This window comes from Eriocheir sinensis, chromosome 67 (genome assembly GCF_024679095.1).
Source record: "Eriocheir sinensis breed Jianghai 21 chromosome 67, ASM2467909v1, whole genome shotgun sequence".
Taxonomy (NCBI): domain Eukaryota; kingdom Metazoa; phylum Arthropoda; class Malacostraca; order Decapoda; family Varunidae; genus Eriocheir; species Eriocheir sinensis.
Window position 1 is genome coordinate 6,248,249 of NC_066575.1, and position 26,746 is coordinate 6,274,994.

General features: G+C 42.4%; 1 protein-coding gene and 1 long non-coding RNA gene across 6 annotated transcripts in view; one reads left to right on the forward strand and one right to left on the reverse strand.

Moving 5' to 3' along the window:
* LOC126988003 (uncharacterized) overlaps window positions 1-26,746 on the forward strand; it is an 89,539-nt gene that overhangs the window by 50,265 nt on the left and 12,528 nt on the right. Inside the window, 29 exon segments of the mRNA XM_050845733.1 lie at window positions 1,638-1,727; window positions 2,129-2,323; window positions 4,707-4,871; window positions 5,755-5,996; window positions 6,768-6,900; window positions 7,002-7,181; window positions 7,623-7,768; window positions 8,272-8,517; window positions 8,876-9,071; window positions 10,041-10,255; window positions 12,770-12,911; window positions 13,253-13,450; window positions 13,938-14,141; window positions 15,824-15,929; window positions 16,377-16,513; window positions 16,761-16,897; window positions 17,708-17,813; window positions 18,854-19,038; window positions 19,901-20,051; window positions 20,664-20,871; window positions 21,239-21,459; window positions 21,658-21,821; window positions 22,016-22,147; window positions 22,714-22,819; window positions 23,249-23,320; window positions 24,095-24,269; window positions 24,933-25,121; window positions 25,497-25,609; window positions 26,028-26,143. Of these exon segments, the coding sequence (XP_050701690.1) occupies window positions 1,638-1,727; window positions 2,129-2,323; window positions 4,707-4,871; window positions 5,755-5,996; window positions 6,768-6,900; window positions 7,002-7,181; window positions 7,623-7,768; window positions 8,272-8,517; window positions 8,876-9,071; window positions 10,041-10,255; window positions 12,770-12,911; window positions 13,253-13,450; window positions 13,938-14,141; window positions 15,824-15,929; window positions 16,377-16,513; window positions 16,761-16,897; window positions 17,708-17,813; window positions 18,854-19,038; window positions 19,901-20,051; window positions 20,664-20,871; window positions 21,239-21,459; window positions 21,658-21,821; window positions 22,016-22,147; window positions 22,714-22,819; window positions 23,249-23,320; window positions 24,095-24,269; window positions 24,933-25,121; window positions 25,497-25,609; window positions 26,028-26,143 (4,670 nt within the window).
* LOC126988014 (uncharacterized) lies at window positions 2,875-4,536 on the reverse strand. 5 transcript variants are annotated; one of them, XR_007741386.1, is made up of 5 exons: window positions 4,381-4,536; window positions 4,227-4,275; window positions 3,646-3,806; window positions 3,389-3,437; window positions 2,875-3,283 (listed from the first exon to the last, which is right to left on the reverse strand). It is a non-coding gene; the product is annotated as an uncharacterized LOC126988014 (long non-coding RNA). The 5 variants fall into 5 exon arrangements; XR_007741384.1 differs by lacking the exons at window positions 3,646-3,806; window positions 4,227-4,275 and adding an exon at window positions 3,961-4,016 and having other exon boundaries at window positions 2,875-3,017; window positions 3,228-3,283; window positions 4,332-4,536; XR_007741383.1 differs by lacking the exons at window positions 3,646-3,806; window positions 4,227-4,275 and adding an exon at window positions 3,961-4,016 and having other exon boundaries at window positions 2,875-3,122; window positions 3,228-3,283; window positions 4,332-4,536.

Here is a 26,746-nt window from a genome sequence, read left to right on the forward strand (position 1 = left end):
TTCCAAATATACCATACAAAATATTTATGAGAATAGATTGAGGTACAGAGCCTAAACCAATATGCTTATCCTCCCCAAGAGCTCTCACAAATATACAGACAAAATATTTATGAGAATAGATTGAGGTACAGAGCCTAAACCAGTATGCTTATCCTCCCCAAGACCCCTTACAAATATACAGTACAAAATATTTATGAGAATAGATTGAGGTACAGAGCCTAAACCAGTATGCTTATCCTCCCCAAGAGCTCCCACAAATATACAGACAAAATATTTATGAGAATAGATTGAGGTACAGAGCCTAAACCAATATGCTTATCCTCCCCAAGACCCCTTACAAATATACCGTACAAAATATTTATGAGAATAGATTGAGGTACAGAGCCTAAACCAATATGCTTATCCTCCCCAAGACCCCTTACAAATATACCGTACAAAATATTTATGAGAATAGATTGAGGTACAGAGCCTAAACCAGTATGCTTATCCTCCCCAAAAGCTCCCACAAATATACCGTACAAAATATTTATGATAATAGATTGAGGTACAGAGCCTAAACCAGTATGCTTATCCTCCCCAAGAGCTCCCACAAATATACAGACAAAATATTTATGAGAATAGATTGAGGTACAGAGCCTAAACCAATATGCTTATCCTCCCCAAGAGCTCTTACAAATATACAGTACAAAATATTTATGAGAATAGATTGAGGTACAGAGCCTAAACCAGTATGCTTATCCTCCCCAAGAGCTCCCACAAATATACAGACAAAATATTTATGAGAATAGAATAGAGGAGATTATATTGAGGTGTTTGAATGTTATTAAGAGTAAAGTGATATTTTTGAGAGTAGGATTGAAAGAGCCTTGACAAACGCAGTACAAAAAATATATGAGAATAGAATAGAGGAGAGTGTACTGAGGTGTTTGAATGTTATTAACCCATCCGCTGATATCGGCACGGATTTAGCCTTCACTGGTATCCTGGTAACATATAGTCCCAGGTCTTTCTCTGTCTCTGTGGTGGATAGTGGAGTGTTTCCCATGTGGTATTGGTGTGCTGGATATCCCTTCACTGGTAGCCTGGTAACATATAGTCCCAGGTCTTTCTCTGCCTCTGTGGTGGATAGTGGAGTGTTTCCCATGTGGTATTGGTGTGCTGGATATCCCTTCACTGGTATCCTGGTAACATATAGTCCCAGGTCTTTCTCTGCCTCTGTGGTGGATAGTGGAGTGTTTCCCATGTGGTATTGGTATGCTGGATTACCCCTCCCAAGGTGCATGACTTTACTCTGTCCTTCATTGAATTGTAGCAGCCACTTTTTGTTCCACTCCTGTAGCTTGGTGATGTCTTCTTGTAGGAAATCCGCAGTCAAGGGGTTAAGAGTAATGTGATGTTTTTGTGAAGACTGAAGGCCATACATAAGTTTATTACTGATATTTATCTTATAATATTAAAATTAGTTATGGCCACAATATGGATGAAGAATATAGAGGTGTTTATTGCATTGTACAAAAGGATTCATGTCATCAGAGCTAAATTCTATGTAGATCAATATATGTAATTCATGTTTTATTGAAAATGATTAAAATAAATGGTTTTACTTGATGAAAAAATGATAATGGTTTGAATTTCAGGTCGTAAAGGGTGAACTGAGGAACCTCTTCAAGCTGCAGCCAGAAGTCCGTGTCCACTCCAGGGTCTACGGACAGTTGGGAGAGAAGAAGGTATGGGAGAACTTTTTTATTTATTTATTTATTTATTTATTTATTTATTTATTTTTTTTTTTTTTTTTAGGGGGAACATTTTTATTGGGGTGAACAATAATGCCTACAAATACTGCCTCTCTAGACGTCAGGAGTTAGCAAAAACATATATTCCAATTTAGTTAGTGAGCACACAGGCACTCCCATCTCTGCCTCTGTGGTGGATAGTGGAGTGTTTCCCATGTGGTATTGGTATGCTGGATATTCCCTCCCAAGGTGCATGACTTTACATTTTTCTCCATTGAATTGTAAGCAGCCTGGTGATGTCTTCTTGTAGGAAATCCGCAGTCACATGGTTAAGACTGAACTCTATGCTGATGTTTTATTTGATACATTAGATAGTTTTCCCTTGGCTCCCTCAGTATGGGCTTGGGGCGCGCTACGAACAGGGTCAGTTGCCTCGTCTGCGTGTGGCCCTGGAGCTGTACACCCCACTGCCCGAGCTCCACACTGTCTTCCTCGACCTATGTGATAACTCCACTGCTACGGATGTGAAATATGACCTCACCATGAAGTACGGGCCCACCAAACACCTCGGGATTAACGTGGATATGAAGGTAAAGCTGCTGGCTGCCCTAAACTCTGAGCCTAGTTGTGGATAAATGGTGTTTGGCTTCCGGTTCTGACCTTAGTTATGAACCCACTGTGTTTGGCCTTCTGACCTTAGTTATCCCCCCCACCCCACCCACCCCCTGTGTTTGGATCATAGTTTAGTGATTGTCTTGAAGAGGTGTCCATGGATAAGTACGGGAAAGATAGAAATTAGGGAGAAAAGGTAGTTTTAAGTATTTTTAAGTAAATATAAGTACTTTTTGTCCCTAATTTCTATCTTTCCCGTACATAATTAAATTTCGGCTTTACAATGTCCATCTGTTTCTGTTCATCTATTTTATTCATACATGCTCCTCTCTTTCATCCTTTCCCCTTTTTTATTTTCATTCAATAGTCTGACATTTTTCATATTTTTAATGACCCAGTTTGATTTCATAATTTGCACATTGGTTCACTTCAAGGACCTATACTTTTCACTCCCTCTTTCCTTTCTCTGGTCTCTTAAGTTCTTACCTTATTTAATGACCCAGTTTGATTTCAAGGACCTACACTTTTCACTCCCTCTTTCCTGTCTCTGGTGTCTTAAGTTCTTACCTAATTTAATGACCCAGTTTGGTTTCATAATTTGCACATTGGTTCACTTCAAGGACCTACACTTTTCACTCCCTCTTTCCTTTCTTTGGTGTCTTAAGTTCTTACCTTATTTAATGACCCAGTTTGGTTTCATAATTTGCACATTGGTTCACTGCAAGGACCTACACTTTTCACTCCCTCTTTCCTTTCTTTGGTGTCTTAAGTTCTTACCTTATTTAATGACCCAGTTTGGTTTCATAATTTGCTCATTGGTTCACTTCAAGGACCTACACTTTTCACACCCTCTTTCCTTGCTTTGGTGTCTTGAGTTCTTACCTTATTTAATGACCCAGTTTGATTTCATAATTTGCACATTGGTTCACTTCAAGGACCTACACTTTCCACTCCCTCTTTCCTTTCTCTGGTGTCTTAAGTTCTTACCTTATTTAATGACCCAGTTTGGTTTCATTATTTGCTTGCTGGTTCACTTCAAGGACCTACACTTTTCACTCCCTCTTTCCTTTCTCTGGTGTCTTAAGTTCTTACCTTATTTAATGACCCAGTTTGGTTTCATTATTTGCTCGCTGGTTCACTTCAAGGACCTACACTTTTCACACCCTCTTTCCTTGCTTGGTGTCTTAAGTTCTTACCTTATTTAATGACCCAGTTTGATTTCATAATTTGCTCATTGGTTCACGGCAAGGACCTACACTTTTCACTCCCTCTTTCCTTGCTTGGTGTCTTGAGTTCTTACCTTATTTAATGACCCAGTTTGATTTCATAATTTGCTCATTGGTTCACTTCAAGGACCTACACTTTTCACTCCCTCTTTCCTTTCTTTGGTGTCTTGAGTTCTTACCTTATTTAATGACCCAGTTTGATTTCATAATTTGCACATTGGTTCACTGCAAGGACCTATACTTTCCACTCCCTCTTTCCTTTCTTTGGTGTCTTGAGTTCTTACCTTATTTAATGACCCAGTTTGATTTCGTAATTTACACATTGGTTCACTTCAAGGACCTACACTTTCCACTCCCTCTTTCCTTTCTCTGGTGTCTTGAGTTCTTACCTTATTTAATGACCCAGTTTGATTTCATAATTTGCACATTGGTTCACTTCAAGGACCTACACTTTTCACTCCCTCTTTCCTTTCTCTGGTGTCTTGAGTTCTTACCTTATTTAATGACCCAGTTTGGTTTCATAATTTGCACATTGGTTCACTACAAGGACCTATACTTTTCACTCCCTCTTTTCTTTCTTTGGTGTCTTGAGTTCTTACCTTATTTAATGACCCAGTTTGGTTTCATAATTTGCTCATTGGTTCACTTCAAGGACCTACACTTTTCACTCCCTCTTTTCTTTCTTTGGTGTCTTGAGTTCTTACCTTATTTAATGACCCAGTTTGGTTTCATAATTTGCTCATTGGTTCACTTCAAGGACCTACACTTTTCACTCCCTCTTTCCTTTCTCTGGTGTCTTAAGTTCTTACCTTATTTAATGACCCAGTTTGATTTCATAATTTGCTCATTGGTTCACTTCAAGGACCTACACTTTTCACTCCCTCTTTCCTTTCTTTGGTGTCTTGAGTTCTTACCTTATTTAATGACCCAGTTTGGTTTCATAATTTGCTCATTGGTTCACTTCAAGGACCTACACTTTCCACTCCCTCTTTCCTTGCTTTGGTGTCTTGAGTTCTTACCTAATTTAATAACCCAGTTTGGTTTTATAATTTGCACATTGGTTCACTTCAAGGACCTACACTTTTCACTCCCTCTTTCCTTTCTCTGGTGTCTTAAGTTCTTCCCTTACCTCCAGAAAACAACTGAAGGGGTGGAGGGGCAGGCAATGGCCACCTTACCTCTGCATTCTCTTGGTGAGCACTTGGAGGACGCCACCCTCAAGGCCTCGGGGAGCTTCTTCTGGACGCCTGAACCAAAGCTGGACCTCACCTTGCTCTCCCAGTCCTCCACTCTCACCAAGGTATTTATCTTTTTATGGTGAAGGAGACACCATGGGATAAAAAAAAATGTCTTATTACTTAGTATGGTGTATAGAGCTTTGTAGAGTAGGAATGAAGATAGTGACAGGTGACCAAGGTATTTATTTATCTTTTTATGGTGAAGGAGACAGACCACAGGATGAAAAAAATGTCTTATTACTTAGTATGGTGTATTGAGCTTTGTAGAGTAGGAATGAAGATAGTGACTAGTGGGGGATTGAAGCAAAGAGGAGTGTGCGGCATAAGCAGTGATGGAAAGATAAAAGAAAGAGCAAGAAAAATATGTTTTAACCCGGTAGCAGCGAGGATCATGTTTCTTAATGGTCCCTCTAAGCAAGAAAAATTAGAAAAAATCATCACTCACAGAAACCATTTCATAATATATATCAAAGCATTTGTGATCAGTTTATGTATCATCTATTTTTGGGGGGTTTATAACATGGCACAAATTTGGCCCATCGCTGCTACACGGTAAAGCCACAAATTTGGCCCATCGCTGCTACACGGTAAAGCCACAAATTTGGCCCGTCGCTGCTACCAGGTTAAATGTGTTAAACAGACGTGGGTTAAATAAGTATAGAGATCCATTCACAGTACCGTAAGTTTGTGTTTTAGGGTAATGTATGTATAAGTCTCTACCCTGTGTGTAGAGATCCATTCACAGTACCGTAAGTTTGTGTTTTAGGGTAAGGTATGTGTAAGTCTCTACCCTGTGTATAGAGATCCATTCACAGTACCGTAAGTTTGTGTTTTAGGGTAATGTATGTATAAGTCTCTACCCTGTGTATAGAGATCCATTCACAGTACCGTAAGTTTGTGTTTTAGGGTAACGTATGTGTAAGTCTCTACCCTGTTGTATTTCAGGTGGAGGTGAAGGCCACCTTTCAACAAGAGGAAGAGGGGAAGCTGCAGTTAACCCTTACAACACCAGTGAGGGGTTATGAGAGCCTGGACCTGGCCATTGAGTATCGTCTTCCCATTGATGAGCGGACCGGATACTTTGATGGACGACTGAACACCCCGCTCAACACTGTGTTCCACCTGACTGGCACAGGAACAACCAAGGACTTATCAGGATCATTTGCAACACCATATGAGCCTTTCAGGTACACTATCATCATCATCATCATCATTTCATCGACGCCTGCTCCTAGGATGGCCACAGCAGAAGAGCTTCCAACTTTCTCTATCCAGACCAGACACTCCCTCCTTGCCTGCTCAGAGTTTCTCAAAGATATTTCCCCCCCTCTCCCTAACGTACTCTTGCACCCTATCCCTCCATTTCACTACACTAAATTTGCTGAATAGATTTACAGAGATGGGAGTGACAAATTTCCAGTGCAACATTTGTCTTGGGCTCAGGAGGAGAGGTAGTAAAGTAAATTTTGTTAAGTGCTTTTGTTCATCAGTCCTTCAGGTAAGTTGGTATGGTTTCATCTTGGACAATGAACAGGATTTCAGTGCCTCAAAGATTATGATAAGCTTAGTTATTGTTTTTAACCCGGTAGCAGCGACGGGCCAAATTTGTGCCATGATATAAACCCCCCAAAATAGATGATACATAATCTGATCCCAAATGCTTTGATATATATTATGAAATGGTTTATGTGAGGGGTGATTTTTCCTCATTTTTCTCGCTTGGAGGGACCATTAAGAAACATGGTCCCCGCTGCTACCGGGTTAAAAGAGATGCTTTCCTGTGAGCATTTATTTAGATTTGTTCTTCATAACTTATTTCATTCATCTACAGCTAATTTTGTCTACCAATCAAGCACATTTCTGACTGTTCTGTGATTGTGTGACCACCTAATCTCTCTTATATTCCTTTGACTAAACTTATCGCTGATGCATTGAGAAATAAATTGCAATGTTTTCAGAAACGGGACATTCGTGTGGAGGATGACAGCTCTTGACGTTGTAAAGTCTCGTTTGGTGGCAAAGTTTGGATGGGAGGAGAAAAACATTGCCCTTGATGCTTCAGTCAAATTCCAGCAGCAGTTTATTCAGATGGTAAGTGTGGTGTGATTTTCTTGTGACTTGACTAGAAAATGTTTTGTGAAATTTGTCCATCAATGCCAGTGGATATTGACAATGTTTCACGTGGATGGCAGTTGGAAGGAACGCTGGAGACCCCTTGGGAAGATTTGGGTCATTCGAGCATTCGCCTCGTGGGTCAGCCCCAAGAGGGAGGCTACAAGAACCAGGTGGTACTGCGCGGCGTGGGGACCACCTACCGCGGACACCTCTTCTGGAAATACCGCGAGGAGAATGACTGGGAGGTGGACATAGAGGTCAGTTTTTAGTGTGTTTCTTTTGACATTCTTTCTTGATACTGTAGAAGGGAAGTTAATATTCTTTCTTGATACTGTAGAAGGGAAGTTAATATTCTTGATACTGTAGAAGGGAAGTTAACATTTTTCACACATCTACTGTTATCATTTCACAACTTTAACCCGTCTGCTGCGATTGCCACAGATTTGGCTTTCCCGGGTAGCCTGGTAACATGTACTCCCAGGTCTTTCTATTCCTCTGTGGTGGATAGTGGAGTGTTTCCCATGTGGTATTGGTGTGCTGGATATCCCCTCCCAAGGTCCATGACTACATTTTTCTTCATTGAATTATAGCAGCCACTTGTTGTTCCATCCCTGTAGCTTGGTGATGTCTTCTTGTAGGATACCCACAGTCAAGGGGTTAATTGGTCCAGTGAATTAAGGGACAACTTTACCATCTAGGTTGAGCCGGAAGACAGAGGACACGGAGGAAGATACACGCTACAGATGGCACTGACCAACCTGGAGCGTCGGCCCTTCAAGCTGGCTCTCCACATGAGCACACCGCACCAAGGCTTCCGGAACTTTGATTTTGACTTGCTGCTCCAGTGAGTTGTAAAGTGTTTCATCAGAAGGAATACATTTATGATGCAAAAGATGTATAGGACAGAGGTGAGAGGATAATGCTATTTTTTATACACCTCTACTCTCACGTCACTGTCTCCATTCCATCCAGGATCGAGCCTGGCGCCTCTTGGTCTTGAACCGACCCATGTTTGTGTGTTCCCAATGGAGATGGTTTTCATTTTCTTGTAGCAGTGACGGCGATGACACTAAAGACCAAGTTTATACTTTATTTTACTCTGAAAATATTCTGGTCTATATTATAAGACACATTCGCTTCTCACATCAACTATTTCTAAAGGTCAAAGAGGGGATCAATCGGGTTATAATGAGTGTTTCTTTAGATTCACAGTACAGGAGAAGGATCAGACTACCACGGGGGTCATAAAACTACTCCTGGAAATGTCCAAAACTCCCATGAAAGCCTTGTCAAATATGTGCTCTTGGACGACGAAATGTTTAGTAATACGGCCCTCTGTGTTTGCAGGCGGTCACGGGCACCCTACAGCATACAGGTTGGATGGGACTTCCCTGTGGGTGCTGGCAGTATTGAAATTGACCTCACTCAGATCTCCCTGAATAAGGTGGAGGGAAAGGTGTCCCTGGTGCTGGGGAGGCAACAGGGCGCACACACCTCCTACACGGTGGATCTCAACCTCTCCAGCGACTCAACACAGGACTTGATTGATGTTGGAGGAAGTTTTGAGTTCAAGAGCAATCATGACTATTGGGAGTAAGTGGATTCAGACTTTATTGTCAGAAGTTCATGGTAGTACAGCATGCCAGATCCAGTTGACATGATATAGAATAGACTCACTTTTTTTTTTTTTTTTTTTTTTTTTTTTTTTTTTAAGCCAAGGAAACAGCTCAAGGGCCAAAAAAAGGAAACAATAATGAAAAAAAGCCTGCTAATCACTGGTTCTATTAAAAGAGTTCAGAGGAGTGTGGCTGAAAGAGACTGATTGTACAAGCTGCTTTTATTACTTACAAGTAGGCTAATATTATAGAAGTAGTATTGCAGAGGTAATTTTCATTTCAATAAAAAATCATATCATTTCTAACTTCATTATTCCCTTTGCTTTCTGAACCAGCCACCTTGTGTTGAGAGGGAAAGTACGGCAGATCACATCCGACCCGGGAGAGCTGAGTCTGTACCTGCTGTGGCCGAGGCTTGACCCCATCACCTTCACTGCACGCGCCGAGCACCAGGACACAGGCCACCACCTCATCATCAAGCCGCTCATCTCCTTGAACCTTACCAGGGCTCACTACAGCTTTGATGGAGAGGTGAGGTTCTGGCAGTGGAGTTTACAAATGTTTCATCTACCCCAGTGCTCCATTGCATGTATTGTCATGTAGATGTTGAGCTGCTAAGAAAATGTCCGTCAGATAGCAAGAGAAAAAAATCATTATCATCATCATCATCATTTAACGTCCATTTATTCCCTATGGTGGGGTTGGACTTGTTAACTTATTCAGAGTTCTTTATATTCTCTTACTTGTCGGAAAATATATATCAGAGACGACAAACTTTCAAGTCCGACATCAGTATATTACTTAATGCTCATCCCCTTTCCCTCGGACAAATTTCTCTCCAGACTTTCAAGTTAACCCGTCCGCTGTGATTGGCACAGATTTGGCTTTCACTGGTAGCCTGGTAACATATACTCCCAGGTCTTTCTCTGCCTCTGTGGTGGATAGTGGAGTGTTTCCCATGTGGTATTGGTGTGCTGGACCTCCCAAATTGCATGACTACATTTTTCTTCATTGAATTGTAGCAGCCACTTTTTGTTCCATCCATGTAGCTTGATGATGTCTTCTTGTAGGAAATCCTAAATCAAGGGGTTAATAGAAAGTGCAGCTCCTAATCCCCAAAGCTTTTAATTCCCACAAAACATAGATTGAGACTCGGTGAATTAATTTAACCCGGTAGCTGCGGGGATCATGTTTCTTAATGGTCCCTCCAAGCGAGAAAAATGAGAAAAAAATCACCCCTCACACAAACCATTTCATAATATACATCAAAGCATTTATGATCAGATTATGTATCATCTATTTTTGGGGGTTTATATCATGGCACAAATTTTTCCCGTCGCTGCTACACGGTAAAGCCACAAATTTGGCCCATCGCTGCTACACGGTAAAGCCACAAATTTTGCCCGTCGCTGCTACATGGTAAAGCCACAAATTTGGCCCGTCGCTGCTACTGGGTTAAGGAAGAAAATTAGGTTCTGATTCATTGCTTCATTCCTGCAGATGCTCAAGCAAGGTCAGCATCTCAACCTGACAGGAAAGCTGGACTGGGAGCGAGAGACATCCGGGCCCCAGCAGGTGGTTCTTCACGCCAGCCTGGTGTCCAACCAAGGCACTGTGACAGGCCACATGACATTCAGCCTGCCCATGGTGGAGGGCTGGGAGAACAACAAGGCAGACCTGTTTTATGAGACCCGAGAGGAGAGACATTGGTTCAAGTAAGACCTTTTGTCCTATTGTGTTTATGTTTATGATGATTGCATGGGAGTATGTTGTCTGTTTGATGCCATTGTACTATGTTGTGTAGTATTGTGTGGTACAGTCATCCCTCAAATAGTATGATTTCCAATAGTTTGGTTTTGGTTTTATGTGAATTTTCATGGAAGATTTTTTTAGAATTTTTGAATTTCCCGATGAGCACGAAATTTAGAAATCCTAAAAAGATCTTCTCTGACAATCCGTATAAAACCGAAACGGAACTCTTGGAAACCGTACTATTTGAGGAACGGCTGTATTACATAAATAGATTGTCAGAATTAATTATGTGAAAATTGGTGTGTTCTTGATCCATTGTTCCATATCACAGATGATCTCCCCCTCCCTCAATCCAGCCCTCACACAGTCTCTTCACAAGGGGCCAGTTTCACAGTTCCCCATGACGGGTTAGTAAGCTCCCAAACCAATACCAGAGCCTTCGAAATTTCCTTGCATAGTGTCTGGTGTTTATATTTAAGTTCACAAATTTGATGAAACTATACAGGAAAAGTCTTGTGTATTTAGTGTGGCATCGAAGACCTCACCGTTTTGGATTGTATGGGATTCTATAGTTTGATTCGGGCTGTTACGAAGACACTGTGTTGGACTGTGAAATTGGCTCTAAATCATTCTCCTTCATTGTCATCACGTGTCCAAACCATCTCATCACCCCTTGCTTCACCCGTATAACCACTCCACAATCCATTCCCTTTGCTGTTGCACCCATACCTAATCTCTTATACGCTTTCATTACTTTCTACATTCTGTCCTGACACACCACCAGCACCTCTTATATAGCTCATTTCCATTGTGTGTATTCAAGATTATGTCAGTGGTCTTTCATTCCGTTAACCCGGTAGCAGCGACGGGGCAAATTTGTGGCTTTACCATGTAGTAGCGACAGGCCAAATTTGTGGCTTTACCGTGTTGTAGTGACAGGCCAAATTTGTGGCTTTACCATGTAGTAGCGACAGGCCAAATTTGTGGCTTTACCGTGTTGTAGCGACAGGCCAAATTTGTGGCTTTACCATGTAGTAGCGACAGGCCAAATTTGTGGCTTTACCGTGTTGTAGCGACAGGCCAAATTTGTGGCTTTACCGTGTTGTAGCGACAGGCCAAATTTGTGGCTTTACCATGTAGTAGCGACAGGCCAAATTTGTGGCTTTACCATGTAGGAGCGACAGGCCAAATTTGTGGCTTTACCATGTAGTAGCGACAGGCCAAATTTGTGGCTTTACCGTGTAGGAGCTTATGGCCAAATTTGTGGCTTTACTGTTGTAGCGACGGGCCAAATTTGTGGCTTTACTGTGTAGTAGCGACAGGCCAAATTTGTGGCTTTACTGTGAAGTAGCGACAGGCCAAATTTGTGGCTTTACTGTGTAGTAGCGACAGGCCAAATTTGTGGCTTTACCGTGTTGTAGCGACGGGCCAAATTTGTGGCTTTACCGTGTTGTAGCGACGGGCCAAATTTGTGGCTTTACTGTGTAGTAGCGACAGGCCAAATTTGTGGCTTTACTGTGAAGTAGCGACAGGCCAAATTTGTGGCTTTACTGTGTAGTAGCGACAGGCCAAATTTGTGGCTTTACCGTGTAGTAGCGACGGGCCAAATTTGTGGCTTTACTGTGTAGTAGCGACAGGCCAAATTTGTGGCTTTACCGTGTAGCATCAATGGGCCAAATTTGGTTCATGATATAAACCCCAAAAAATAGATGATACATAATCTGATCACAAATGCTTTGATATATATTATGAAATGGTTTGTGTGAGGGGTGATTTTTTCTCATTTTTCTCGCTTGGAGGGACCATTAAGAAACATGATCCCCGCTGCTACCGGGTTAAGACAGTTGAGGGTATGCTACATGTTCAGTTAGGAGTATGTAGGTACAAGAGAAGGTTTCTAATTGACTGTTGCATACATGGGATAGGGAAATTACCTTCCTACCACATCATACCTGCATCATACTTTTCAGAAATGTTTTTGATTCATTTTATCCTATAGCTTCTCCAGATCCATAGGGGGCTTCGTGGTGCGGTGGTTAGCACATTCAGCTCACAACCGAGAGAGCCCGGGTTCGATTCCCGGGCGGAGTGGAAAAATATGGGCGGCTTTTCCGATACCCAGCAGTGAATGGGTACCAGGTATTAATCGGGGGTTGTGTCCCGTCTCCTGGGGTCTGTTCCCTTCTCCTATAATTCCTTCCCCTCCTGTCTCTCTCCGGCATATGACCACAGATGTTGCGCCGCCTAAACAAAACTTTCCACCTTCTCCAGATCCATGAATGCCATCAACAATCCACTGCATTTTCCTCAGTCTCAGTAAATTGTCTGACTATCACATCTTGGCAACCTTTACCTTTTCCAAACCTCATTTAGACCATTTATTCAATTAATTGTTATCATTACAATACCTTTGCTAAGACACAAACTTCCAGGGATAAAGTATGAACATAATAGAATGGGGTTTTGTTTTCTTGTAGATCATCTATGGTGACCGGGTCAGAGGTCACAACAGTCTCAGGCAACATGTTAGCTCGAGGGTTCCCAGCCACCGAGGGCACCGTCACGATCACCTCCACCATGAAGTGGGAGAATGAGCCGCTAACCTTTAACTTCAAGCAGGCAAGTCCACCAGAAGCAAAAGATGTATTCTATATACTTGTGTAAAATTTGTTCTCTTATAAATGTTGACCCTCTAAATTATCTGAACTCTTTAGAAAGATAGTACTCTTATAAATGTTGACCTTCTAAATTATCTGAACTCTTTAGAAAGATGGTATTTTATTTGAAGACGACCCCCTAAACTCAGCTGTAAAATTAACATATATCAAATGTGACTGATTTACATGTGCATATATCTACCTTCCAAAAGCAGAAGCCGGTCACTTTGAGATCATTTTGAATTCACATATACTGGTAACAAAAACGGCCGACAGGTCTCATGCCAGCACTCTGACCTTTAGGATCTCAGCGACATTGGTTACGATGGGGACTACTACCTTGAGTGGCCCACCCGAGCCAACCACACCCTGCCCTGGAAGAGGAACCCTGTGCAGGCCTCCCTCAAGCACCGGTTCCTGGAGGCCGGCCATCGCGGGACCTTCCACATCACCTCAAACTTCACCAAAAATAAGCCTGTTGAGATTGATTATGGATTTAAGGTAATCAGAAACTAGAGATCAGTTCCACTATTTTACTCTCAGTTTATATTCGTCTGATAAAAATTGATGAATATGTTTCAGTATATTCCCGGGCGGAGTGGAAAAATTTGGGCGGCTTTTCCGATACCCTACGCCCCTGTCCACCCAGCAGTGAATGGGTACCAGGTATTAATCGGGGGTTGTGTCGCGTCTCCTGGGGTCTGTTCCCTTCTCTAATTCCTTCCCCTCCTGTCTCTCTCCGGCATATGACCACAGATGTTGCGCCAACTAAACGAAACTTTCCAACTTCAATATATTTCTCTTGTTGATATGTATAAATCCTAATTCTATTTTGACCATTTGCTCTTCAGTTTCAGATCCATTATTTATTGCAGAATATACCAAATAAGAATGACTATTATGCAAAGTATTTACAACACATCAAAGCTGTCCAGTAAAAATTGAATGTCAGAACAAGATTTATGAAGGAATCTTTTATGTCACACAGTTCCCAGCAACGGGTGATGTGACGGTGGAGCTCGGGGCCGCCTATGTAGCCTTCAAGGTCAAGGTGAAGGTGGATCGTGTCACGGCAGTGCTGGCGGAAAATGTGGTCAAGCAGCGAACATCCTTTGAGTTCATAAACATCTTGTGGCCCTTCGGTGTGGCCTCAACCAAGGAAACCAACCTGAAAAGTGATACAGAGGTGGAGGTAAGGGCATCAAGGGCTAGGGCACCGAATGAGCAGCTTAGAGGTCAGGTTCTGCTTCTATGCTGTAGGGGCTGTTCAATGACAGGTACAGGGAAGGGAGGGGAAGGGGTTGGCTCTTGCGTGTGAAGTTAGTAAGGAAGGAAGGGAGGAGGTACAGGGAAGGGAGGGGAAGGGGTTGGATCTTGCATGGGAGGTTTGTAAGGAAGGAAGGGAGGAGGTACAGGGAAGGGAGGGGAAGGGGTTGGATCTTGCATGGGAGGTTTGTAAGGAAGGAAGGGAGGAGGTACAGGGAAGGGAGGGGAAGGGGTTGGATCTTGCATGGGAAGTTAGTAAGGAAGGAAGGGAGGAGGTACAGGGAAGGGAGGGGAAGGGGTTGGATCTTGCATGGGAGGTTAGTAAGGAAGTAAGGGAGGAGGTACAGGGAAGGGAGGGGAAGGGGTTGGATCTTGCATGGGAGGTTAGTAAGGAAGGAAGGGAGGAGGTACAGGGAAGGGAGGGGAAGGGGTTGAATCTTGCATGGGAGGTTAGTAAGGAAGGAAGGGAGGAGGTACAGGGAAGGGAGGGGAAGGGGTTGAATCTTGCATGGGAGGTTAGTAAGGAAGGAAGGGAGGGGAAGGGGTTGAATCTTGCATGGGAAGTTAGTAAGGAAGGAAGGGAGGAGGTACAGGGAAGGGAGGGGAAGGGGTTGGCTCTTGCGTGTGAAGTTAGTAAGGAAGGAAGGGAGGAGGTACAGGGAAGGGAGGGGAAGGGGTTGGCTCTTGCATGGGAAGTTAGTAAGGAAGGAAGGGAGGAGGTACAGGGAAGGGAGGGGAAGGGGTTGGATCTTGCATGGGAAGTTAGTAAGGAAGGAAGGGAGGAGGTACAGGGAAGGGAGGGGAAGGGGTTGGATCTTGTATGGGAAGTTAGTAAGGAAGGAAGGGAGGAGGTACAGGGAAGGGAGGGGAAGGGGTTGAATCTTGCATGGGAAGTTAGTATGGAAGGAAGGGAGGAGGTGAAGGGTGAAGGGCCAAGGGTGTCTGGTATCTGTGGTCCTGTTCATGAATTAGAGAAACTCTTTCACTATAACTTCATTCATGTCTTCCTGAATAGCGTGAATGGTTAAGACACCTACTAGCTTTTCTTGTGTTGCTGGAAACATTTGATAACACAGAAACAAACACACTGTATTGAATCTGAGTGCAGCCAGGGGCGGTAAATTTCAGCTTAATTTGTAGTTCTTGTAAGTGATAATATAGTTCTTGAGGATGCATAAATATTGAATGGGCTGTTTATAATTACGAGAAAGTACCTTCTGGGGAATAAGCTTATTGTTTTCTTGAATGTGTAATTATAATCATTGTAAACCAGTGTAGCCTTTCCTTCCATAACTATGAGTGTATCCATGTTCCCAAGGACTTCATACCCCACCATGCCTGTACAGGAAGGGAGGGTTGGACCATTATGATTTATTTGAATGCTTAGACAGTATAATACCGAGTCTGTCTTATTCATGTGTCTGTTGCATGTGTTGACAGTGGACCATTATGACTTATTTGAATGCTTAGACAGTATAATACCGAGTCTCTGTCTTATTCATGTGTCTGTTGCATGTGCTGACAGTGGACCATTATGACTTATTTGAACGCTTAGACAGTGTGATACCGAGTCTGTCTTATTCATGTGTCTGTTGCTTGTGCCGACAGACAACGAGGACGCTGGAGCTGTATGACCTGGACGATGTGTCACGCCGCATCACTCTCACGCTGATCCGCAACACAGCGCAGGCCAGCAGGAACTCTGTGATCAAAGGCATGTCCTGTCATACCTTTTTAACCCGTCCGCTGCGACTGTCACGGATTTGGCCTTCACTGGTGGCCTGTTAACATATACTCCCAGGTTTTTCGCTGCCTCTGTGGTGGGTAGTGGAGTGTTTCCCATGTGGTATTGGTGTGCTGGATATCCCTTCACTGGTAGCCTGGTAACATATACTCCCAGGTCTTTCTCTGCCTCTGTGGTGGGTAGTGGAGTGTTTCCCATGTGGTATTGGTATGCAGGATATCCCCTCCCAAGGTGCAGGACTATACATTTTTCTTCATTGTACTGTAGCAGCCACTTGTTGTTCCACTCCTGTAGCTTGGTGATGTCTTCTTGTAGGAAATCCGGGGTTAACATCCATTTTGTCTTTTTATTATTAATTTACTAACAATATCTATTATGAGCCTGATACCATTTCTTTACCTGCATTGAATTTTCCAGTGAAAGCCTTTGGGCGGGAGATTTTTGTCAACATGGGCTACGACCTCACTCCCGGAAACTTCATCATCAGCTTTTTCATCACGTGGGCCGAGAACAGGAAGATTGAGTTTGATTTTAGCTGGAGGGATGTATCAAAGGCATGTAATGACTTATTGTTCCTATGCAGTTGTATGGAAGAAAAGATTTTAATTGATAATATTGAAATGTGCACCAAATCCATAGTTTTTTTAGTAGATTGACCTCACTTTCGGCCACCTCTTTGGATTCTTTTTGGGAGCAGCGAGTAGCGGGCTTTTTTTTTTATTATTGTTTCCTTATTTTGTGCCCTTAAGCTGTCTCCTTTGTTGTAAAAAAAAAAAAATTATCATGGGTCGTTGTTTCCAGGGGTTTTCGAAGGAGCACATCCTGAAGGGGAAGTTTTCGCAGCCCTTCCGGACGGTACTTCTGGATGGGTACTACATGAGGAATGCCAAAAATATCACCGCCTTTGTAAAATTCAACTGGAATGGTACTAATCCAAGGTAGGAAAGTCTTTGGCTGTGTTATGTGATTAAAAAAATTGTACATCCAAAGTTTCTATTGAATGTATTTTGATAATCTATTTGCCTCCAGTAACCTATTGAGATGTTATGTGTTTTAACCCGTCTGCTGCGATTGGGATGGATTGAGCCTTCACTGGTAGCCTGGTAACATACACTCCCAGGTCTTTCTCTGCCTCTGTGGTGGATAGTGGAGTGTTTCCCATGTGGTATTGGCATGCTGGATATCCCCTCACTGGTAGCCTGGTAACATACACTCCCAGGTCTTTCTCTGCCTCTGTGGTGGATAGTGGAGTGTTTCCCATGTGGTATTGGCATGCTGGATATCCCCTCACTGGTAGCCTGGTAACATGTACTCCCAGGTCTTTCTCTGCCTCTGTGGTGGGTAGTGGAGTGTTTCCCATGTGGTTTTGGTATGCTGGATATCCCCTCCCAAAGTGCATGACTTCACATTTTTCTTCATTGAATTGCATCAGCCACTTTTTGTTCCATTCCTGTAGCTTGGTGATGTCTTCTTGTAGGAAATCCACAGTCAAGGGGTTAAGGTGTGTTTGTTAATTGTTTGTCCTGTTCCAGTCAGTATTTGTGTCAGGAAAGAAAACTCTCCTGGAAAAGTGAACTGAGGTATAAATTTAGAATATTGTAAGGAGGAAGCTGCCATGGAAATGTACCTTGATACCACTAAGTTCATTTATAGGATATTGTTTTTCCTTGCATGAGTGACAATGCTCAGAATGACATGTACAAGTTGTCAAACATCACCTACGTAAAATTCTAACTCGTGTATTGCAGTGACGGAGAAGTAGCAATAGGACGACTGCAATGGACTGATGAAGGAACCTGGAACACAAAAACTTACAAGGCGTTAGTCAGCTTTTCGCACCCGCAGCTGGAAAAGGTAAGACATGAAGGGACCTGGAACACCAAAACTTCTGGAAAAGGTAAGACATGAAGGACCTGGAACACAAAACTTACAAGGCGTTAGTCAGCTTTTCCCGCCCGCTGGAAAAGGTAAGACATGAAGGGACCTGGAACACAAAAACTTACAAGGCGTTAGTCAGCTTTTCACACCCGCTGCTGGAAAAGGTAAGACATGAAGGAACCTGGAACACAAAAACTTAAAAGGCGTTAGTCAGCTTTTCGCACCCTCTGCTGGAAAAGGTAAGACATGAAGGAACCTGGAACACAAAAACTTACAAGGCGTTAGTCAGCTTTTCGCACCCTCTGCTGGAAAAGGTAAGACATGAAGGGACCTGGAACACCAAAACTTACAAGGCGTTAGTCAGCTTTTCGCACCCACAGCTGGAGAAGGTAAGACATGAAGGAACCTGGAACACAAAAACTTACAAGGCGTTAGTTAGCTTCTCACACCCTCTGCTGGAAAAGGTAAGACATGAAGGAACCTGGAACACAAAAACTTACAAGGCGTTAGTCAGCTTCTCACACCCGCTGCTGGAAAAGGTAAGACATGAAGGGACCTGGAACACAAAAAATTACAAGGTGTTAGTTGGCTTTTCACACCCGCTGCTGGAAAAGGAAAGACATGAAGGAACCTGGAACACAAAAACTTACAAGGCGTTAGTTAGCTTTTCGCACCCGCTGCTGGACTGGAAAAGGTAAGACATGAAGGAACCTGGAACACAAAAAATTACAAGGCATTAGTCAGCTTCTCACACCCTCTGCTGGAAAAGGTAAGACATGAAGGAACCTGGTACATAACTTCACATTTTTCTTCATTGAATTGTAGCAGCCACTTTTTGTTCCATCCCTGTAGCTTGGTGATGTCTTCTTGTAGGAAATCTGCAGTCAAGGGGTTAAATGGTCCAGTGAATTAAGGGACAACTTTACCAAATAGATTGAGCCGGAAGACGGAGCACACAGTCAAGTCGAGGGTCAAGGGTCAAGTCAAGGGGTTAATGGACTGTTATACTCACACAGGACATTGGGATCAGAGGAGAGTATCGTCGGAACAGCCTCGAGGAACTGACTCTTGATGGACAGTTGGAGTACTCGCCAGACCCCCAGAAGGACTTGAGGCTGGAGGTGGCGCTGCTCAGAGATAAGAGCCGCCAGGATGCTGTGGTCATCAACGAGAAGGCTGTGCTCACCCATCCTGCTACCAAGTGGGTGTTTCTTCATGTTCCTCTTATTCTTGTTCTCGATCTTTTCCATCTATTTTTTTATCCTCTTCTTCTTTTTCATCCACTTCTCCTTCTACTTCTTCCTTATCTTCATCTACTTTTCTCTTCTACTTCTTCTTCTTCCTGTTCTTCTTCTTCTTCTTATTATTATTATTATTACTTTATTATGGCTATTTATACTGATGCTAATGTTTATATGAAATACGACTTAGAATACATTTTTTTTAGGCTTTTCTTTCACCATTTAAAAGGAAAGCAAATGGGGAGAGGTTGAAATCTCTTAAACCTCTTCTACCAAAATTAATATATCCTTGGAGGGAATAGGGTATCGGACATGTAAAAGATGTTATTGCTTTGTTTCAGTCTGACCTTCATCATCTTCTTCTTCTTCTTCTTCTTCATATTTTTCTCATTAGTTTTTGTATTTGTTGATATATTGTTATTATTGTTGTTGTTATTATTTTTTAAGTTTCGTCGATCCTCCCCTCTCCCTCTCCTCCTTATTCCCTCCTCTTCCTCCTCTTCCTCATTCCTGCTTGCCTTCCTTCCTTCCTTGCTTCCGTTTCTATTTCTTTTTCTCGTTTTTTTTGACTTCTTCTTCTTCTTCTTCTTCTTCTCTGCCTTAATCCCTCCTTGGGTCGGCCATTCTTGCATATTGTCGCCAGTACCTTCTCTCCTCTGCATCCACTTCCTCCAGACCCAGCTGCCTCATATCTCACTCAGTTCCATCCCTCCATCTAAATCACAGTCTTCCTCTCAATCCTCTCCCCTCCACCTGTCTCCACCATGCCACCTTCACACAGTCATCTTCCTCCATCCTTAATGCATAACTGTACCATCTCAGTCTGACTCTGAAGACCAATGGGAGCCTGGCAGTGAACAAAGTGAGGTGTGCGCTGGAGCAAGACTTCCTCTACACCAGCGAGTCCAGCCACCCTCACTCGGCACACCTGGTCAGCAGCATCGACCTGGTCCAGAAGACACTCCAAGTCACGGTGAGGAGACGTTATTCTAAGAGTGATTCGTGGGAAGGTTTTTGGATGCTAGCCTTCAGAGTTTTCTATATGCTTACTGTTGTACATCGATTTTATCCTGTTTCTTATACTTAACCCGTCCGCTGCGATTGGCACGGATTTTGCCTTCACTATTAGCCTGGTAACATATACTCCCAGGTCCTTCTCTGCCTCTGTGGTGGATAATGGAGTGTTTCCCATGTGGTATTGGTATGCTGGATATCCCCTCCCAAGGTGCATGACTTTAAATTTTCTTCATTGAACTGTAGCATCCACTTTTTGATCCATTCCTGTAGCTTGGTGATGTCTTCTTGTAGGAAATCCACAGTCAAGGGGTTAACAGTCATGGTAACCTGCCTTGTGGAATGTGGAATGTATGGGAAAAACAAAATTACTGGCAATCGTGTATCCTCCTTACATATCAAGAGTGGTTAGAGACAAAGTTTAGTCTTAAATAAGCAGGAAATTATATCACTGTATGTTTGAGAGTGAGCGTGCATAAGTATACCATTTCTGACATTATGAAGTTTTTTTATATCTTGATGTTTATGAAGTGTACAGAGCTAAGTTAACGTTTAAGTTGCATTGGTGTAGCTGGAGACCTGGAGGAAGCTGCTGGACGTGCTGGTGGAGGTGAATCAGCAAAGTGACAGTCAGTGGAGTGTTGCCACCACGCGGTACCCCGGCCAGGAGACGCCGCTCCTCACCTTCGTGGAGCTCCACCCGTCACACAAAATCATCACCGTAACGTTTGACAACCTCCTCTCCAATGACACGACGTATGAAGCCGACTTTCCAAGATGTAAGTTAGCTCAGAAATATCAATTTTTTAAGTAAGTACATTAAAACCTCTGAAGGTGTAGTGGTGCATGTAGTAACATTTTATAATGAAAACATTCATATAATACTTGTCTAACAGTAGGGCTGAAATAAAGCAGTTTATCTTGTGGCGGCCAACAGAGTGTACAGGCCAAGGCAGCCAGCTGTTTGTGGGGTTATCTTGGGAGGGTCACGGGAAAGATGGAGTAGTGGAGGAATTCAACTATCCAAGACAAGTTCAAAAGTACATTGCAAATGTGGTTTGCTTCCCTTCTTTAGCCCTATAACAGCTGTGATGCAGATCTCCATTTGCTGTATGAGACTGTATCAGAAAATTTGATCTCACCCAGACATAGCGGAGCAAGTGATTGTCGAGGGTGGTCTTGAGGACCTCCGTAACGTCAGGTTCTCCATGAAGCATTTACGCCCCAGCTGGCTGAGCAGCGGTCAGCAGCAGCAACAGCAGCAGCCAGTGTGGGTTCAAGATGCAAATTTCTTCTTCCGCCTCAACAACTCTCGACTCCTCACATCTCGCTTTGACTGGAGGCCAGAGATCAAAGAAGAGTTGATGGCAAGTGTTCATACTAAGTTATTGCTACAGTTCATTAATTTAAGAATGCCATTGATTTCAAAGTAAATCTGCACATACGTTTTGCTCTTGGTACTTATAATATATATCAGATTCTAAGATAGATATATGTATCTGCCTGCTTGGATAATCTAGGTTCATTATGCTGATGAGTAATAAGTGAGTATGGTCTCTTGACAGAATGAGATTGGTGAAGCCATTGGGGCTTCACATGACTTACGAAGAACCACAAAAGAGTGGCTTCGGGTAACCTTGCAAAATGTAGGAAGGGAATCAGTTTCCAGGGCCAAACCAATTCTGGAAGACATGGTTGAGTATATTAAGCCTGTTATCTTTGACTTCAGGTAAGTCTTGTCATGCTGCTCAGGAAAAATAGTTGTAGTTATCCATTACCCATCAAGAATCAGTCATGGTTATTGTTGTATAGTATATAATGTTGTATATTATATAATGTATAATACAACATCACTCATGCTAATTATTAAAGTTGAATGTACTGGTGATAATGAATCCTTACATCTTCGTGTGTCCGCTGCAGAAAAGAGTCAGGAGAGTTTGTCTCGGATATGTGGCAACTCTACAACAGCATCAACTCAACCGCCCTGGAGCTGAGGATGCGGGAGTCGGTGCAGTTCATCGTCCCAACCATCCTCAAGGCCCTGCAGGAAATGTACGGCTTGAGTTTGGATGTAATGTTTGCTGCTTGCATTGACAAAATAAGATACTCTATGTGTACTCCTGTAAAACTTGACCCTGCAAATGCAAAAACTGTTGTGTTGTTCTGAGGAGTATATTTAAGCTGCAAGAAAAGCAGTAGCAGTAGTAGTAGTAGTAGTAGAAGTAATAGCAGTATAGTAGTAGTAATAGCAGTAATAGTAGTAGTAGTAGTAGTTTTAGTAGTAGTAGTAGTAGTAGTGACCCCCTAGAAATAATAATATCCCTGTAAAAATCAATCCCCTAATCTTGGTCTTTGAAAAATTTGTTTAAATAATTCTGCAACTTATACCCAAGAATGTATGTTCGGGTAAGACAAGAGTAATGGCTGTATTCCCAAGCTACATACAATAAAAATACATATCAAAATTAAATCAAGTTTTGCTTTCAACTCAAATGCAATGGTGTTAGTAAAAGTTGATGCTCAGTAAGTCAAATCAGTGTGAACCTTAATAGTTTCAAAGTACACCAGAAACCATAATTGTGTTAGTCTGTCGGTTCACATGCAGCGTTGTTTTTCAGCCCAGCGGTTCAGAGAGTGAAGGCAAGGCTGGCCAAGGGAGAGCTGCGAGGACAGCTTCGTGCGTATGTGCAAAAGCTTCGAGACTTCCTCCAGGATATAATCTCTGTAAGTTCTGAAGCTCTTTTTCAGCCTAGAGCTTAAGAGTGTGAAGAGAAAGTCGTGTTTTTATCCTTCATGACCTCTTGTGTCTTCCCTCACTGATCTCAGTCTCTCCCATATGCCTGAAGGTAGCATTATAGTCAAACCTCTTCATATAGTCCGTTTGGGCGTTCATTTCCGCTGGTCCGTTCCTCCCCTCTGCTCTGCCCCATAGTCCCAACACCCATCTCTTCCTCTCATATGTTAGCTATAGGTAACATATGAGAGGGAAAAACAGGTATTGGGACTGTGTGGGAGAGCAGAGGGGAGGAAAGGACCCACGGAATCATACGCCCAAACGGACTATTTGAAGTGGTTTGACTGTAGCATGTGCTTATAAACTTTTATTTTTCCTCTTAACTTTCCTCACTTTACTGATGACTGTCTCTCCTGCAGGACCTGAAGGGATCTGGCTTCAAGGAAAAGCTGAGGACTCTCTCAATCCTGCTGGCTGAAAAATATGACCAGGTGCTTAATAAGTGTGCTTGCATTTTGTTTCATACTCGCCATATTAAACTGTTCATTGTCTTCATTGCTTTGTGTGGTGAGATATTCTTTATTTGATTTTATTGTGTTGGATTTTCCTAATTGTTACAAACAGAACCTGAGCTCTTGTTGCACTGCTTCTGTTTCTGCTTCCATCTGCTTCTACTCCAACTGTTTCTATTGCCTTTCAAATTGCATCTGCTAGATTTATTTTATTATATATCTCAGTGCTTCTTTTCGTCAAGCTGTTTCCACACATTTAACATTTTGCCTTTCTTAGTTTGTATATTTCACTCCTTGCCTTTCCATCAGCTTGAGCAGGAAGTGATTTATCTTTATATTCGGTTTTCATATCTTTTAGTTATTTTATCACGCTTTATTACTTCACGGGAAATTTTTATCGGAAACATTTTTTCTGCTTTTTGTTGCTTATACTCTTATTCTCATCTTTTTGCAGCCTGCGTCTTCTGGGGATGGAGTATATGATAATTGTGATGAGGATAACGATGAAATCTTTTAAAACATTCAGTAATTCTAATTTTATTGATGCTTTACGCACTCTTAAGCTTAATGTGAGTATTTACAGTGCAATTTGATAGACATATTTGAACAGCCACAACCTGACTTCAGCAGACTTGAGGATTCTGTCTATCACTAACTCATAATTTATTCGTTTTTGTCATTGTATTTTGTGTCAGTGTTGCATGTTCACTGCTTTGCCTGAGTTTTGACAACGTGATATTTTCATGTTCACAGTATGCAAAACACTTGTACCTGCGAGCCAGGGAGTCCATCCAGGCTTTCACCCAGCGCTTGGGAGAATGGTTCTACGTCAAGTGGCGAGCCGTGTACAACAACTACAAGCCTCACATCCTGCGGACATTTGATGACGTGGAGGCAAATGCTTGGAAGTTAGCTGAAAACCTCATTGGTATGTTAGAGCTTTTGCACATTAACCTTTCTGACCACCAACTCAAGGCACTGTAATGCTTTCTTCCATTATTTTTTCTTAGGCACACATGAAGAGGAGGTAATGTGGTACAGAAACAAACTGAAGCAGTGAGGCCATATTGCAGCCACACTATTGAACAAGGTGGCAGGACGCATGTTCACTCATGTTTTATGTTTCTGCAGACTTGACACAATTATATGTTTTTTAACCCGGTAGCAGCGACGGGCCAAATTTGGGGCTTTACCGTGTAGCAGCGATGGGCCAAATTTGTGGCTTTACCGTGTAGCAGCGACAGGCCAAATTTGTGCCATGATATAACCCCCAAAATAGATGATACATAACCTGATCACAAATGCTTTGATATATATTATGGAATGGTTTGTGAGAGGGGTGATTTTTTCTAATTTTTCTCGCTTGGGGGGACCATTAAGAAACATGATCCCCGCTGCTACCGGGTTAAGTACGTCATTCTGGTAATTTGCTTGGCTGATACAGTAGTTAATCAGTAGATTTTATATAAATATTTTAGTCATTCCATTAGCATTACTGGATACCATTGTGAAAATGATGAATAGAAAATGAATACAGACATGTTTATACAAATTAGAATAGACCAAAATTCAGATGTTTTTGATTGAACAGGATGGATGAGGAGGCTTGGGTTTGAGATCAAATCCTCCTCCTATTATCAGCGAATACAAGAACTCGTCACCTACTTGGAGAAAATTTATAAGGACTTTTCTGAAAAGTCCAAGCGAGAGAATTTGGAGGAGTATTACACAATGCTGGTTGAGAAGGTGAAGACGGGAGTAAAGGCTTTCCTAGACCTGGGTATGTAACGCAGCGGTGGTGTGTGGCTGAGTGTGGTGAGTTGACTAGCAGTATTGTTGGTGGCAGAATGTGCCATAGCTCCCTGTGCTCAAGACAAAATTTATACAGAATTTTGAGGACAAAGTTATACATCAGTGTACTGACTGAGATGCATGATATTTCTTATGGACATTTTGGAAAAAAGTTTTGCCTTTAACCCTGAAAGTATGAAAAGGTAATAGGAATGAAAACTTTAATCAAACCCATCACTAAACAAAGTAATTTGAGCCATTCCAATGTATCAAGATTCACTTGTCTTGTGAAAATATCAACTTTTATTCATTCTATAATATCTTTGGTTGATTTGCATGTTACACAATCTCATATTTTCCATAGTGGCGCCATTCATGGAAGACTGGGGTGGAGAGCTTGAGAAAGCTTGGAACTCTCTCATGCAGTTTGCACCGGCCCGGAGGCTGAAGGAGGCCGTGGTTGTGGCCATCAATAAGGTGAGCCAGTCCACCGCTGGAAAAGATGAGACACTGAATGACGGCATGATGCTGCCTCATAGGTCTTTAGGTGTGAGACAAGACAAAAAGTTACTTCTAATTTTCTACTAACCATTTATAATCAAGCACATCCGTGTGAGGCACAGGAGGGCTCATTGTGGTGATCTATAATTCATTCCGTTCTGCTGAATTGTTTTTCAAGTTGTTATATACCATCTACATAACTGTATTGCTTCTGCTGTTATGTCAGCTTCACGTGGGACTTTGCCCACTCTCATCTTTTCTCCTCTCTGTCTCTGCACTCATGAACTCTTTCTCTATTCTTGTGGATATCACAGTTGCCTGCCTCCGCCTGTATAAACAAATGCAAAAGCAAGTGTCTGCAGTGACCGGTATGATATGTGTGAAAAATTTGCAGGTCATCTGGACGGTGAAGTATGTGGACGTCAGTGGCCAGCTGATGGATGCCACGGCCTTCCTCCTGGAGCACGGCTGGACCATCTTCACCCAGACCGGTGTTGAGGTCTCTCAGAAGTATGTGTGTTGCTAATACACAAAACCCACACCATTCATATCATCATCAGCAGCAGCCTTAATTGGCAGCCATTAATGTACTTTGATTAGAGTTGTAACATCAAAAGCTAAGGGAGATTTTGTTTAGCATTTACTAATAAGAGTACATTTCACTAAGTAAGAGTAACTCAAATTTATATTATCATATTCTCACAATAATTTTTTGATGGTACTTAAAAGTTTACATCTGACAATTATATATCCTCCTCATCCTTCACTCTCTCATTCCTTGTATGTCCCGCTAGTGTCTGCTTATCATGGCCACCTTTTCTTTATCTTCCTGTCTATCTGTCTCTGATGTTCTGTGCCTCAGGGAACTCCCCGGAAGGGATGGCCATGCTGGGAGAGTCTCCAGTACCCCCAGTTGATACATTCTTTTCATCACATTCACTCACAGCCTCCCACCTGTCCTTCAAGTATCCTTCATTTTTACCCTTTCTCCTCCATAATGCATCATTCAAGGGAGAATACTTTATTTTGGCACAGAGCAAAGTTCTTAGCTCACTCCATTGATCTCTGCTGCCCACCTATTCAGTCATTACTAGATTTTTGTCCTGTGTTTGA